Genomic DNA, 14,978 nt, shown 5'->3' on the forward strand with positions numbered 1-14,978 from the left:
CCCTGAGTGGTTACAGGTAGAGACGCATGTACTGTAGACCTGGGCCGTCTGTACAGAGGCCTTTACTACTACTACTTTAGTCCCCGAGCCGACGCATTCTACATAAATGGCTTGAGACGCACCGCGTCCGGCCTCGTTCTTCTGCGCTGTTCCTTCCCACACTGACGCTTCGCCTACTGAACCGGCTTCAGTACGCGCTGACGTGCACGCTCTGAAAATGTAGAAAAGCTACACATTGATACGTCACCGGTGCTTAAAAACGTTTGGGTCGCCCGAGAGGCGCCATGGGATTTACCCGACGTACAAATGAGCCGTGACGGTAGAACGTTTTCACTGTATTTCCCCCGTTGACATTTGGTGCAAACTCACCTGCAGATTGGGCGCCGCGTCCTGTTGCCGCTCTTCTTCGGCCGCTGTGGACGACAGTAAACACTCATTGAGTTGAGGGACGGAACATTTCTGAGCTATTTGGATTTTGTGTGTTGCATTTTCCTCCGCGCTGTTCAGTGGGTCAGTTGGACGGGAGTTAGCTCGCCACAATGGTCGCCAATGTAGTTGTTGTGCTACGTTCTACTCCCGTCCCGTTTCTCTTAAATGCTGTTGCATAACGCCAGGTGCCGTCCGGAGGTGTGGTATCAGGACAAACAATCAAAAATAACACCAACCAGGTAGGTTAGCCAAGGCTAATCTCTAAAAGCTAACGCGAAGAACCTGTTAGGGCGTTTCCTCCACTCATGGTGAGTCACAGATGTTTGGGGTTGGAATAATTAAGGGGTGAAATGGAAAGCTTGTCCCTGACCCAGCCAGCCTGTTCACGACCACCTACGGTCATCTAGCGGTCAGATATGCATTTTTACAGGGTTCACCTGCACCCAGAAAGAAGCCGAGGTTGGTGTTGCGGAGTCGCCTCACCAACTAGCACACAGGCTGTGGACCTCCACCAGCGTACCACCACGCCGAGTGTATTGTATACATTGTATCACCTACATGCCACACAACTTGTAGCGATAAACAATTCAACATTCTATTTCTATATGAACGTAATTAATAAAGTCATACAACATAATGAGAAACAGCAAACACCTTCAACCTGATTGCTAATGTCTCAGGCAAGCTAGCATTAGCATTAGCTAACTAGCATTAGCTAACTGCTGAACGCAGGGGAAACAAAAAGCAAAAAGCTTTCATTTCTTTAACAAACAGCAGTGGCAGAAAAGTATTTGCGGATGATTATAATATTACCTTCAAAGTGAGAGAAACATGAGGCTTATTGTCTTTTGTCTGCACGTTACAGTGTCCCTCTGGTAGAGGAGGGAAGACGGCTAAATCCAATGTGACATATGTTAGAATCCATTAATGGCTTCATTAATAAGAACACAGGCACCTAAACAGGAAGATGTGACTAATGTGACTAAATGAGAGGGTCCGTGACTTCTACCAGTCACCTTGACTAAACCCACTTCCAGACTGACTTTAAAGTCCCATCAACTCAACCCTCATTAATGGACGGGCCACTAAATAAATATGTCCACACTAAAAAAAGAGCCTCTGTGCACGCGTGCGTGTGCAAACACACTGGCGTCCAACAAGCCGCTCGCACAGTGACACATGAGGCACAAACATTTCTCAGTCCGCCTCTAGTTTCACTGTCCGCTGCTGAGTCCTGGTGATGTCATCAGGTTGCCTGGATACCGCGCCGCATACAAACAGTGTGCCGGATCAACAGCGTGTGTGTGTGTCTCACACACACACACACACACACACACACACCCTAGTTATCAAAATCCATACCAAAATGGAGGGTGAAATTCTGAATAAAAGACACTGAATAAAAGACACCAATGAAGTCCCATCCAGGCGGGACGCAAGCTACAAGAACCTTTAGATGACCTTCTAGAGTAAAGATTGGAACTGATCAGTTCATTATTCTACATCTATTAAAGCATCATTAATGTTAAATAACAACGTGCAAGACAAAGATGGTTTTAGTGTTTGAAAATAAAGAAGAGATGTTGTCTGTTTGTTTTGCTAGAAACCTAAAATAAACAATGTAGCTGGTCACTTCCTTTTTAGACAGACGGTCAGAGCTAGTGCGTTGCTGCTTTTCAAAATAAAAGCCCTGAATGTTTGTGAGAGGCTAATGTTTCTTCATTCATGGAGGCGCCTCATAATAAGCAACGTGCTGATTCTTTTCATGCACAAACACACATGTTTTTATGTAGAGCTGCACTCACAGACAAGGTTGCACTGGGATGAGTTTCCATACGCAAACTGCATGGAGAGTTATTTACCTGTCTGGGCCGGGACGTCCTCTGCGACCAGCTCCTTCCTTTCTTCCTCGTCCCTTTTCTTCTTTTCTCTCTCCTTCCATCCGTCCACTGTATCCAGGAAGTCTTTCTCCAGTCCCTCATCATCGGGGAGGTGGAGCGTGCTGCTGTCGGCACCAGGTGGGCGAGCAGGGATCAGCTGCGCGTCCCTTACTGGCTGGTGTAGGCCAGTCACTGCCTTTAGGGGGGCAGCTGGACCCTCTGGACCGAGATTGTCCCAGAGAGTGGCGTCACAGGGGGCAACGGTGTGAATCTCCCCTCCGCGCGGTGTTTCCATCTGACCATGAGGGTCTTCCAAGCTGTGTGGACTGTCCGGCGTCTCTCCCTCACCCCCAGCGGTTACAGATGCTAAAGGGGGACCATCGTCTCCATGCGGCCTGTGGTGCACACCGCTCTCTTCCTTACACATGGATGGCCCTTGGGGGCCTTTATGCTCCCCTGGTCTGGTGCAGCATGTGCCAGAAGCCTCTGGATGTTGGCATGGGTCTACAACGGGACCTCCGAGTCGCCGCTGGCTTTCTACCTGGGTGCGAGTGGTTAGAATTGTTTCATTTGATTCTGCGTTGACTCGAGTCAGGCTGTCGTCTTCTTCCTGTTGTGGATATCTACCAATTTGGTTTTGCGTAGTTTCTGTTTCTGTCCGCATTTCCTCTTTCTGCAGAGTTTCTGCAATAGCTAAAAGGTCGACTGTAACTGGCCGGTTGCTCTTCAGCTGTGCTGCTGGCGGCTTTTCAGACTCCACTGATATTTCAACATTAGCTGGTTCTTTAGAGGCAAAGTGCTCTGTAGGTGGGTTATCTTTCCCATCTGGTAGCGGTTGACAGTTTTCTTTGTCTATCAGCTGTGCGGGCTGAACAGCTACGAGTGAATTGTGTGGCATCTGGTTTATTGGCTCGTGTCTCTCAGGCTGATTGTCTGCTAACTGTTGGCTCAGCTCTATGCTAGCCACGGCTGATGCTATAGCTACCGCTACGATCGCTACTGCCGTGGCAACCATACCTTCATTGTGCTCCTGCTCTGGGTCTATGAAAGAACATACCTCGCAGTCACTCTCCCCACCCAGCAGAGGCTCGTTCCTCTTTCCCTCCTCGTGCTGCTGATCTCTGGGCGTCGGAGGGGACAAACAATGCTCCAAAAGCCCCCTTGCAGTCGTCTCAGCGGTTGATTCTCGCGTTTCAAGTGGTAGAACATCCGCCGTGGCCTCAGCCTGAAGACCCCAGGCTCCAGCAGGACACGGCGATCCCGTTGGATGCGCAGGTTTCTTCGACTGTTCCTGTTGCGTCTTCTGCTCAGGAGATTCCGCGAGAGACGAGGCCTCTGTGAGCTCTGTGAGATGTGAAAGGTTGATAGAAAGTCCCTCTGGGCGGTTGGGTTCCAGCGAATGGTCAGCGACCATTTGATCCTTGTACACGAACGATACCTTTGAGTCCGCTGCTGGCTGGTCCACCTCTGTCGGGCAAAGTATTTCCTTTTCTACTGAATGCACGCTTATAATTGCCTCCACATCAGCCTTTCTGGTGTCCACTTGTAGGTCTGAAGCCGTGACAATAGAGTCTGTGTCCTCTGATAATTCCTTTGTTTCCAGAGATTGTGAGGCCGTAACTCCATCCGTTCTCCCACACCCTGTCGAACTGAACTCCCGGGTTGATCCACTAAGATCCGGGTTTGTGACGTCCCTGGTCTGGCCGGGCAGACGCATGGCGTCGCTGGTTGGAGTCTCCACGTCCACCTCTCCTCTTGCATCCGTGGCTTCCGGCCCGGCGTTGAGGCCCGACCCTTTTACCTCTACGTGACTCTGAGACTCGATGCTGGAGCTGGAGCTAAGCTTGCCCTCGGCGCCTTTCCTCCCCCTCTTCTTCCTCCTCCTTTTTCTGCCCTTTGCTCCTTTGTCTCCGCTCCCATGGCCGTCGCCCTCCACTGCCTCCCCGATGTCTGCTGTTTCCGAGCCCTTTGTGCTGTGAGTCGTATCTCTGCCACTTGCCTCCTCTCGGCCTCTCTCTGCTCCTCCCTGCTTCCAATCCGGCCCTACTTCCTCCTCTCCCTGTGATCCGTGTCCTTCCCGTCTTTGTGCACCCGGCCCATGTGACGGCGCTGGCTGCCTTCCAGCAGCATGCGGCTGACTGAGAGCAGAGGCCTGTGCTGAGCTCAAAGCACACGCCTCCTGCCCTTTCATTACCTGCTCCGGCTGTTGCCTCTGCTCTACCGCGCCACCATCGTACCAAACCGACCGGGAGTTTGCCTCCTCGCCGTCCCAGTCTTCATCGCCGTCGGGCGTTTCACCGTGATACCAGACAGCGGCGTCTGGCCCATGAGGGGATGGTCCCGTTCTGCCTCCCAGCCGGCGTCCGTCCCGCCAGAGGACTCTCCGGGGTTTCCTTTCCGCGTCCGGGGACTCGGCGCCGTTGCTCCAGGCGGGCCGACCACTGGGGTCCATGGCGTCGACTTGGCCCGGCTCGTCTCGGTCCAACTGGCCGTCCTGTTGATCCTGGGATTGTTCCTGACCCATGGCTGCCGAAAGGAGACACGATTAGATGAAGTTATTTTCTTTAAAGGCTCCATCCGCTCCTTTATTTTTTAGGCTTAACATCATTGCCATGTCACAAGAAGTCAAACAAACCAACAGTTGGCTTATAATCCCTCCTACACGATTGTAAACCTCAAACTGTTCAAGAACCCTTATGTTTGAAACCAAACCTTTACAATAGTTGTTGGGGGCCAACGAATACAACGTATCAAAAGCAGCATCCAGTTTGCACATTTGTATGAGCGATGCTTCTTCACTGGTCAGTGGAGTCATTCTATAGCCGAGTCCACAAACCTGTCAAATGCTTTACTACCAGCAGCGGTTGATATTGATCCCCCCCTCCCCCCATCCTTTTATAGCAATGCATTCATTTAGACCAAATCCATGTTTTCTCCTCACATCTTTCAAGACCACTTCTGGTTCAGCACAGATTCCAGTATTGGAACAGTTACTCCGATGGACCAAAACTGACACAGGCAGAACAACACCAAGTCAGTGTGTCTGTGCACGGTCACTCTGCCTCAGTCACCTGTTGATTTGTACTCTTTGGGTAACATGACTCTCTCTGAATCGCTGCTCTGCCGTTTAAAAATACATCATTCATGAATGTGAAACTAGGACTTACCGCCGGTCCTCCCCGCGTCCTCTGCTGGGAAACTCTTAGTGTGTCTCCGCTCCGTCTTTGTCACTGCCTCCGTCTCTGCAACCCGCTCACATGTCAGCAGCTCGACTTCCCACTTTTCTCCTTCCTGTTTTTCTATGATGGCGTCGGCTGGCAAGACCGCCGCTTTTCCTGCCAGCGCACTGCCCGGCGTCGCCGCTGGCTTTGTGGGTAATGGAGTCTCCTCGGCTCTGTTGTGAGTTTCTGTGTCTCCGATGGGTGAAGCGGTCTCGTCCGTCTCCGCGCTGCTTCCTGTGTTCTCCGCGGGTCTCTGTGCGCTCCCTCCGCCGGCCTCTGGGGCGCCGCTGTTACTTCCTGGGGATTCTGCTGCAAGTCTGGCGCTTTTCGTAGTCCTCTTTCGGTTTTTCCTGCCTCGAGCAGCGGGAGAGCTGGCAGCCGGCGTGCCCTTCTGTTCTCCGCCAGTTTCCTGCCTCTGACAAAGAGGTCCACTGGTAGCGGACGCGTGAGTGACAGCAGCAGGGTCCCGCCCCTGTCCTCTCCCCTCCAGTGACCGAGGACGTCCCTGTTCCTCTATTGTTGTGCCACAGGTTCCCGTGGTTACCACAGACGGGCCGTTGGGGCAGGCGGGGGCGGCCGGGTCACGTGCCGGTGAGCGGGCGGCCACGCAGGCTGACTTTGCCTGTGAGGGGGACGATGGCCAACGTCATTATACGACCCGCCCCGCTGACTTAACAACACCACGACGTCCAAATCGTTTAACAAAGAAATATAGTGAAGAGAATCGCTGGTCAGCCTCATCATTTCTAGCCAATCTGTCTTTTCTAATCTAGATTACCAGATACTTGCAGATCTATAATTATGAAAATAAAGTAATGAAAGGGGCAGTTCAGCTATTACAAACGCTTTTCAAATGACCGTGCTGTAAAAGAGTGAATTACTGCGCATCCTTTAAATACAAGCAGTACTTTCCTAACGCTGCCGTCAGCCGTTTACATCGTTACGTCGGAGTGGAAGAGTCAAAATGGCTGAAGAAGGAAAATCAAGACGCTATTTTTTTTTTATATTCATTAAAAATGTATAGAGCAAGAATCGGATGTGAGTATCAAGTCAATCATATCACTCAAGTGTACAGATATCTGTATAGATTGCATATTAAAATACAACTTGATTACGGTCTTTTGGATTCACAGTAGCTCCACTAACGTGTGTGGGACAAGACGGAGAAACCTTCAGAATCGTGAATAGTGAGCGCGCTCACCTTTTCCTCCCTGTGCAGGTGGATCCGCCTGGTCAGCTCCTCCACCTCCCCCCGCACCATGTGTGTCTCTGCCCCCCCCTCAGTCCGACGGAGGCGCGGGAACGTCAGGCTGTATGTGCCGAGGTTTGGGTGGTGCTGGAACAACCGGCCGTCCCAGTGAACATGTGGCTCCTCCGCTTGGACGTTCAGGGACGTCTCGTACCTGCATCGGCACAAAGGGATACATGAGGAACACGTACTACACACACTGCTGTCACACACACACACACACACACACACACACACACAATGAGGAATTCATCTCTCTTCTCACCTGAGTCAAAGCAACAAAGTACGGACAAGCGACATCATGGAATACAACCAAATAAGGATCATTATCGTTAGAGAACTAGAAGCGACGTAGCGCACAACCAAACCTCGCAATCAAACACGAGCAGCCGTCCTTCTGAACTACGCCCTCCAGACTCCACCCGAGGTGGGCTCAGCCACTCCCACCCTCATTGCTCCTCCTCCCAGTCCGGCCGCGGCTGATGGGACGGTTTTGATTTCCAGAGAGTAACTTGAAAACCGGTTTGTCTTCATAGCTCAACAATTAAAACAACGACAAAGTAAATCAATCGCACTAAACTATTCAGAGCTGAATATTCTCTCTAGTTCTGTTTTGTGTTTTTTCCTTATTGCTTTGGTTTCTCATATTCCTGCACAATATGGTGTAAGTGTCAAATGTCCTACATTTACTTTTCTGATGAGTGAATGAATAACGTGCTGTCTGCCTGCACTCCTTCATCTTCAGGCAGGTAAAAGTTCCTCTTACGTCTCCACGGGTAACTCGGGGTTAAATAACGTAGGTGAAGCTTCAGAGACGCACACAGAAGCGTCCGTGAAGGGCTCAACGTGTCTCGGCGGTTGGACCGTGGGACAGAAGCAAACCCTGGTGCAGGTCTGAGAGGACTGGGCTCAGACTCGTGTAGACGTGACTCAGACCTACAGCCTGTGTTCATGTCAGCAGCTCTCCTCCCGCTCTACTCACTCAGTTGCTGTGATGTCATCAGAGTGAGACAATGTACAAAGAAAAGGGAGGGGCCTAAGAGGACGACGTGTTCTGTGAACAAGGTGGTGAGTCACCGTCTCTACTACGTCAAGAACGCAACACACACACACGACGCAGTCAAGTGTTATTTTTGTCGACGAAAACTGTGAGGAAATGGATGTAAAAGGATGTAAAAAGATAAACACTATGACTAAGTCTATTCTATGTTCTATGTTGGTGGTTGACGAAGTCACAATACTTTTTCCCCCCTAAATTCGCATGTACCTAACAGACGAAGTACGGCGGATATTAACGCGTCATGACGACGTCCTCCACCAACCCAGAGCGCTCTCAGCGGTGGTTCTTGTGCACCGACTACGGACCGCTGACTGTTAGCAGGCCGAAGCCACGCTGCTTCACAGAAACATGAAGACGCGTTTAAAGACCGTCGGACCTTTCTGCTCTGTTCTCTGGCGACAGGCAGCGTTTCCTCGCTGGATGAGACGCTCCGTCACAAACGCGTCTAACGTAATAAACTCATTGCAGGTTCTGAAGCCTCACGCATTTCTACTGTAGTTCACGCACCACATCACATAGAATAGACTTAGTCATAGTGTTTATCATCGTGAGAAGACGGTGTTGAACCGCCTCGGCCACCTTACGCTCGTTACTAAGCAACATAGAGACCATTCAAAACACACTTTAAATCCCCTTTTTCCACAATAACACCAATGCCTTCCTCGCGTTTGTTAGCTCGTAGCACAAGAAGCACTCACAGCGTGAAGAGCTCCGCCAGCTGCCGGTGTCCTCTGCTGTGGGCCAGACGGGCCGCGGTCAGGCCCTGAGCGTCGGGCCTGCTCAGCGCCTCCCGGCCTCCCGGCTGCTGCAGGAGGAACGCCGCCACCGTCCTCAGGCCGTGGCCGGCTGCCAAGTGCAGCAGCCTGGAGAGCTGCTGGCATCCAGACGCCACTGGAGAGGGAGAGAAGACGCTGAGGCAACACAGGCTTCACACCCACACCTTTAGTAGGCTTTATTAAGTTTCATTCCTACGATCGGTTTATTGTCGGCGCTATTACCCCATTTTGTTGAAATATCTTTTTACAGAGAGAAAGAGAAAAGAACAACAAGCACCAGTCTGTTGCATCAAGATGAGCCGACCGATCAACATTCCATAAAGCTTTTCCTTCTGCTTGGCCTGCTGATTAGACGAGCTGATCATCACTCAACGCAATAAATGCCTGAGCCCCAAAGACAGGGGCAGGTCTTTACTCGACTCAGTGTCTTTTGTGAAACAAATGACACTTTCACCAACCGTAATAAAGAACTGAAAGAATATTCTTACAGTTGTGTGTTCTGCTTCTCTTCTCTGCCTAAGAGCTTCCTTCTAGCCCTCGCTAAGTGAAAGCTAGTCAGCCCAGCTCGCTAGTGCAAGTGCTTCATGGAAATGCAACCAGCGGGATTCTCTGGTCCACTTCAAGTGATAAAACATGCAGCTGTCCAACTCACCGGTGCGGCTGTCCAGCGGCGTGGAGACCTCCGTGTCCCCGTGTGCGTCAGTGACCGTCACCTGTGCTGGACCGGCCCGGTGGTGGGTTAGGTGGTGTTGCAGGGCCAGGGCCAGGTTCTGATCCAACCTCTCACACTCTTCCAACGGAATCTGACACACAAACAAAATCATTTTCATTTCACTGAAATCCAATGTGAGCAACATGAAGACAAATGAGATGTGACAACCAAAACATGACAAACGTTACATATTGTGTGTAGACCTAAAAAATAGATATGGAAGGTCCCAACTTACCTGCTCATCGTCAAATAGCAGAGCTTCCTGCGGGGCTGAGTTGTCGAGCAGGAAGTGGGCCATGTCGAGTGCCAAGTCCTACACACACACACACACACAATGGGAGTTGTTTGTGCTTGTCTCTGTAGATCATAGTTCCTTCTGGACCCTGGTTCTGACACCTGCCGTAACCCTGCTGACACCTGCTGCCATCATCAGCATTATTATAGATATTAATCATATTACTGTCATCATGAACCAACATTACCCTCTCCTGAAGTCTCTGTGCTCTCCCTCCCCACAGGCCTCTGTGGATGGTGGTTCTATCTGATGGTGGTTCTATCTGATGCTGGTCCTATCTGACGGTGGTTCTATCTGACAGTGGTTCTAGCTGACGGTGGTTCTATGTGATGCTGGTTCTATGTGATGGTGGTTCTATCTGACAGTGGTTCCATCTGATGCTGGTTCTATCTAATGGTGGTTCTATCTGATGCTGGTTCTATGTGATGCTGGTTCTACGTGATGCTGGTTCTATGTGATGCTGGTTCTACGTGATGCTGGTTCTATGTGATGCTGGTTCTATGTGATGCTGGTCCTATCTGACGGTGGTTCTATCTGACAGTGGTTCTAGCTGACGGTGGTTCTATGTGATGCTGGTTCTATGTGATGGTGGTTCTATCTGACAGTGGTTCCATCTGATGCTGGTTCTATCTAATGGTGGTTCTATCTGATGCTGGTTTTATGTGATGCTGGTTCTACGTGATGCTGGTTCTATGTGATGCTCGTTCTACGTGATGCTGGTTCTATGTGATGCTGGTTGTGGTCCTGCTGTACATTTGGCTCGCTACATTTGAATCTGTGTCATATGAATTGAACGTATTGTTCATCTTTTACATTGTTCATTCTGTACACATGACATCACTGTAGTCGACTGTAGAGGGACTCAAACAAGTTTAATCATTTTTTTTAAATAGTTCGATCAGCTTTTCACTGCGTGCCACTTGAGATTTGTGTGTATTGGCGGCAGAGAAATGTTAGCGGTGTAGAACTTGAATGTGACACTGAAATCGAGAATAGACGACACTCACATTGACTAGACTCTAGTCAATCTAGTCCTCTCGTCAACCTCGTCCTCTAGTCACTAGAGGACGAGGTACATAACCATGTTTGAGAGTGAAAACAAACAGAACTGTCAAAATAGACAGAAGACTTTCTGACGATACTATTTTTGACATTTCTGCGCTGCATAAAACCAAAGTAGTGTCCATTTTATTAAGTCCACCATTGTAATGCAGGGTAAGACCCCCGGCCCCCCCAGGAGTGTGTTTTAGACAAGGTGCTGGAAACATTCCTTCGAGACTCTGCTCCATGTTGGCATGACAGTGTCACATACATCACACGGGATGCAGGATGGACCCATGGGCTCATCCATCTTCACGAGGCCACAGATATCCAGATGTGCTTGATCAGATAACGGCCATGTGGGCCTGCCTAAGCATATCTGACATTAGTGGAACCCGCTGGAGGCTTCTGCTGGTGCAATCCACTTTGAGGTTCCACCAGGCGGCAATGAAGCCAATTGGGAATAGCCTGGGAGCTGCATTGTCTCCAAAGACCAGCGAGGATCGTACAGAGGTCTATGAGAGAATGACTACTGCCAGCTACCTCACACAACACGGTTAACATTTAGGAGAGCATGTTCATTTAGTAACTTGTGCTCCTACAACTGTAAAGTACACCGTAAAAGAGGGTCCGCTGTAGGGCGGGGCTCACTTGTGATTGACAGGTTGCGAGCGCTTAAGGCGTCTCTACATCACTCAGACGTCTTAAGCGGTCCCTGGATCGTCCATAACACTCAAACCACCACCATCATCATCATCATCACCATCATCACCCCACAGTCTGGGTCACGTGGGTCACATCTTGATGTTTTGGTCGTAACAAGAAGTGGGCTGTTACCTGAATGAAGCAGAAGGTCTCCTGAGAGTGTGTGTCGACTGGTCCACCGGGCCGGGCCGTACACAAGGTCACCAGGACCTGCTCACACACATCGTGGCCTGAACACACGCAGACACAGAGGGGAATTACTACTCGTTTGAGTCCTTTTCAATAAATATCAATCATCCACACTGGTGCGCTTGTAACGCCTGAGGTTAGCTACAGATTTAATGTGGTTTACTGTTACGATCTTGTATCTAGTATCTTGCTTCTCTGGGGTCAGGGTTACTATTTCTGTTTGATCAGATGTTTCTTATTCTTCTGTTGTAATCTTTGATTGGATGTAATGTTTGGGCCTCCTGACAAAGCCGACCACATTGAGAGAGCAGACAAGCCTTAGAGCGATAAAACATTGATCTGTCATTTGATAGCCGCGTTAGCTTCTGTCCACATTAAACAAACAAGATGTTACAGGTTAATCTGTTAACTCGCTTCGTGCTAAGCTACACTGTAGCTGCTACAGATGACGCACCCGGCCGGGACCAAACAATATCATCCAACGCTATAACGACAACATAAGATAATACAGTTAAAATACTACCATGAAAAAGAATTGCAGTCTGTTTTAGTAGGGTTGGTAGGGTTAGTAGTGTTTAGTAGGGTTGGTAGGGTTAGTAGGGTTTAGTAGGGTTGGTAGGGTTAGTAGGGTTTAGTAGGGTTGGTAGGGTTAGTAGTGTTTAGTAGGGTTGGTAGGGTTAGTAGGGTTTAGTAGGGTTGGTAGGGTTAGTAGGGTTTAGTAGGGTTGGTAGGGTTGGTAGGGTAAGTAGGGTTTAGTAGGGTTGGTAGGGTTAGTAGGGTTAGTAGGGTTGGTAGGGTAAGTAGGGTTGGTAGGGTTAGTAGGGTTTAGTAGGGTTGGTAGGGTTAGTAGGGTTAGTAGGGTTTAGTAGGGTTGGTAGGGTTAGTAGGGTTAGTAGGGTTAGTAGGGTTTAGTAGGGTTAGTAGGGTTTAGTAGGGTTGGTAGGGTTAGTAGGGTTAGTAGGGTTAGTAGGGGTTAGTAGGGTTGGTAGGGTTAGTAGGGTTTAGTAGGGTTGGTAGGGTTAGTAGGGTTAGTAGGGTTGGTAGGGTTAGTAGGGTTGGTAGGGTTTAGTAGGGTTGGAGAGCGTGAAATGGGTCCTTAAAGAAGAAGTCACGGTTTCATGCAGTCCGGAGAGTTGGTGCTGTCAGTATTTTTCTTCAAGGATATTTTGACATCCTATTTATCTGTTCATTGCAATTAAATGCCAGCGACGTCTGTTTATTGGGTCCATGCCGCTGTGGTGTGGCCTGCTAGATACAGCGTGGTCAAATGCATCACGTCAAACCCAGACCGGATGGCGTTTGGTTTCCCAGCATGGGGCTTTTTGGGGGGACAGCGGTTCCAAGCCCTAGCTGAGCTTGGCCAGCGGCCTTTTTGTGCTCTGGCTCCCTTTTCAATAAATTGTTTTAGTCTCCCTGTATGTGGGTTCTTTCTCTGCGGCTGAGACAGCGTTTTGGCTCTCTGGTGAACTGGTGTCACTGAGCATGTTCGGGTCACCCAAAGTTGTTACCCCAAACCCAAAGGGCTTAACAACAGATCTTATGCATCTGTATTTTGGTCTGTGCAACCGGTCCTTTAATCTTCCCAGGGCCGGTACTGAAAGGGCTTGTGGAAGAGGAACTACACCCCGGCTAATAATCCTCCTCACGCTGCAATCTGCAGGCTTTCCACACACTGTGTCCCAATCACAGCAGACCACACCCTGTGCACACCAAGTGAAGTTCATTGTAAACTCCTGTTCAGACTGTGACTAACAGATGGGACGTAGTCGGAGACGCCCGGTGACGGTGAGAATCTGGAGAGATGCAGTTGGTCGTAAGGCGGGACCGGAGAGTTAGTACCGTCGGCCCGGCTGTGTGGGGCGACATCAGCTGTGCCCTGACGAGTCATCCACATTCAACGGGTGACAGCTTACTCCACCCATCCCCCAACAGTCCACTCGTCCCTTCATGGCTCCACCCATCCACTTATCCATAATCCCTCATCCATCTCTATCAATCCATACACCCATCCATTCACCGCATCCCTCAAGTACTCCATCATCCACTCATCCATTAATCATCCATCCAATAATCTCGCCTACATCCATCAAAATTGCATCATCTCTATCCGAAACATTACAGCAATCCAGTCCTCCATCCAACTATAATGCATCCTCCATCTACGTCTCCATCCCGCCAGGGTGCAGTCATCCATTTTCTGCTCATGCTCGTATAATAATGATACCTGATGTATCAGCTTTAAAGAGCAGCTAACCGACAGACTGTTTGGTAACTTTTCTCCGATCCAAATCCAAATATATCAAGGAGTATTAGTGATAGTGTCGATAAGAAAGTCATTATATAAAATGATGACTTGAGTTCTGAATTAAATAACTAAGAAAATAGTGGTGATTTGGGAAAGAAACGCCTCATTGCAAAATAAAGTAGGGTGATGAACTTTTAGGTGCAGAGTAAATATTATTCTAATGAATCAGGCGAGCTGTACCTGGACACACGGCCTGCAGTGTGACGTGGCCGACTCGCAGCGTGCTGCTCAGGTGTCTTTGGCTGGACCCTGAAAATAGAAGAAAAAAATCCACCTCCTCCTCTTCTGTCTGGTCTTCATCGTCGAGCTGAACTGTCAACACACACTTGCCCTGAGAGGACACAGAGAGGAAATCAAATCGACGTTAATCACACGCACAAACATCCGGTATGTTTCATTCATATCAACACTGCCACGAACGTCGGCGCTAACAATACATACTTTATTTAGCTCACCAGCTCTTGTCTGCTACTCAACACCGAGTACAACGAGCTGCAAGAAGAGGACGCCGTAGGTCACCGGCTCCTCTTAGGGACGGGGCCACATACTGTGCAATTTGATGTCACGCCGGCCGGACCAGTAAAATCATCGGCGATGGTCCGGCCGAAGGGGGGGGGTGAACGCGGATGGTACGGTCGAAGGGGGATGGACGCGGATGGTACAGCCAAAGGAGGGGGGGTGGACGCGGATGGTACGGTGGAAGGGGGGGGATGGACGCGGATGGTATGGTCGAAGGGGGGGTGGACGTGGATGGTACGGTTGAAGGGGGGTGGACGCGGATGGTACGGTCGAAGGGGGGATGGACGTGGATGGTACGGTCGAAGGGGGGTGGACGCGGATGGTACGGACGAAGGGGGGATGGACGTGGATGGTACGGTCGAAGGGGGGGTGGACGCGGATGGTACGGTCGAAGGGGGGTGGACGCGGATGGTACGGACGAAGGGGGGATGGACGTGGATGGTATGGTCGAAGGGGGGGTGGACGCGGATGGTACGGTCGAAGGGGGGTGGACGCGGATGGTACGGTGGAAGGGGGGATGGACGTGGATGGTACGGTGGAAGGGGGGGGATGGATGCGGATGGTACGGACGAAGGGGGGGTGGACGTGGATGGTACG

At 50.2% G+C, this 14,978-nt stretch overlaps 1 protein-coding gene across 6 annotated transcripts in view; it reads right to left on the reverse strand.

Annotated features, from left to right (window-relative positions):
* LOC120813168 (uncharacterized) overlaps positions 1–11,624 on the reverse strand; it is a 38,446-nt gene extending 26,822 nt beyond the window's left edge. For all 6 annotated transcript variants that reach the window (XM_078081952.1, XM_078081954.1, XM_078081953.1 and 3 more), the window contains exons 1-8: positions 11,501–11,624; positions 9,563–9,640; positions 9,268–9,418; positions 8,538–8,730; positions 6,732–6,933; positions 5,477–6,152; positions 2,292–4,835; positions 370–413 (exon numbers count right to left, since the gene is read on the reverse strand). In XM_078081952.1, coding sequence (XP_077938078.1) covers positions 370–413; positions 2,292–4,835; positions 5,477–6,152; positions 6,732–6,933; positions 8,538–8,730; positions 9,268–9,418; positions 9,563–9,625 — 3,873 coding nt within the window. In that variant the 5' untranslated portion in view covers positions 9,626–9,640; positions 11,501–11,624. The remainder of the gene's footprint in view (positions 1–369; positions 414–2,291; positions 4,836–5,476; positions 6,153–6,731; positions 6,934–8,537; positions 8,731–9,267; positions 9,419–9,562; positions 9,641–11,500) is intronic.
* Between the last annotated feature and the right edge of the window lie 3,354 nt (positions 11,625–14,978).

The sequence above is a fragment of the Gasterosteus aculeatus genome, chromosome X, assembly GCF_964276395.1.
Source record: "Gasterosteus aculeatus chromosome X, fGasAcu3.hap1.1, whole genome shotgun sequence".
Lineage (NCBI taxonomy): Eukaryota > Metazoa > Chordata > Actinopteri > Perciformes > Gasterosteidae > Gasterosteus > Gasterosteus aculeatus.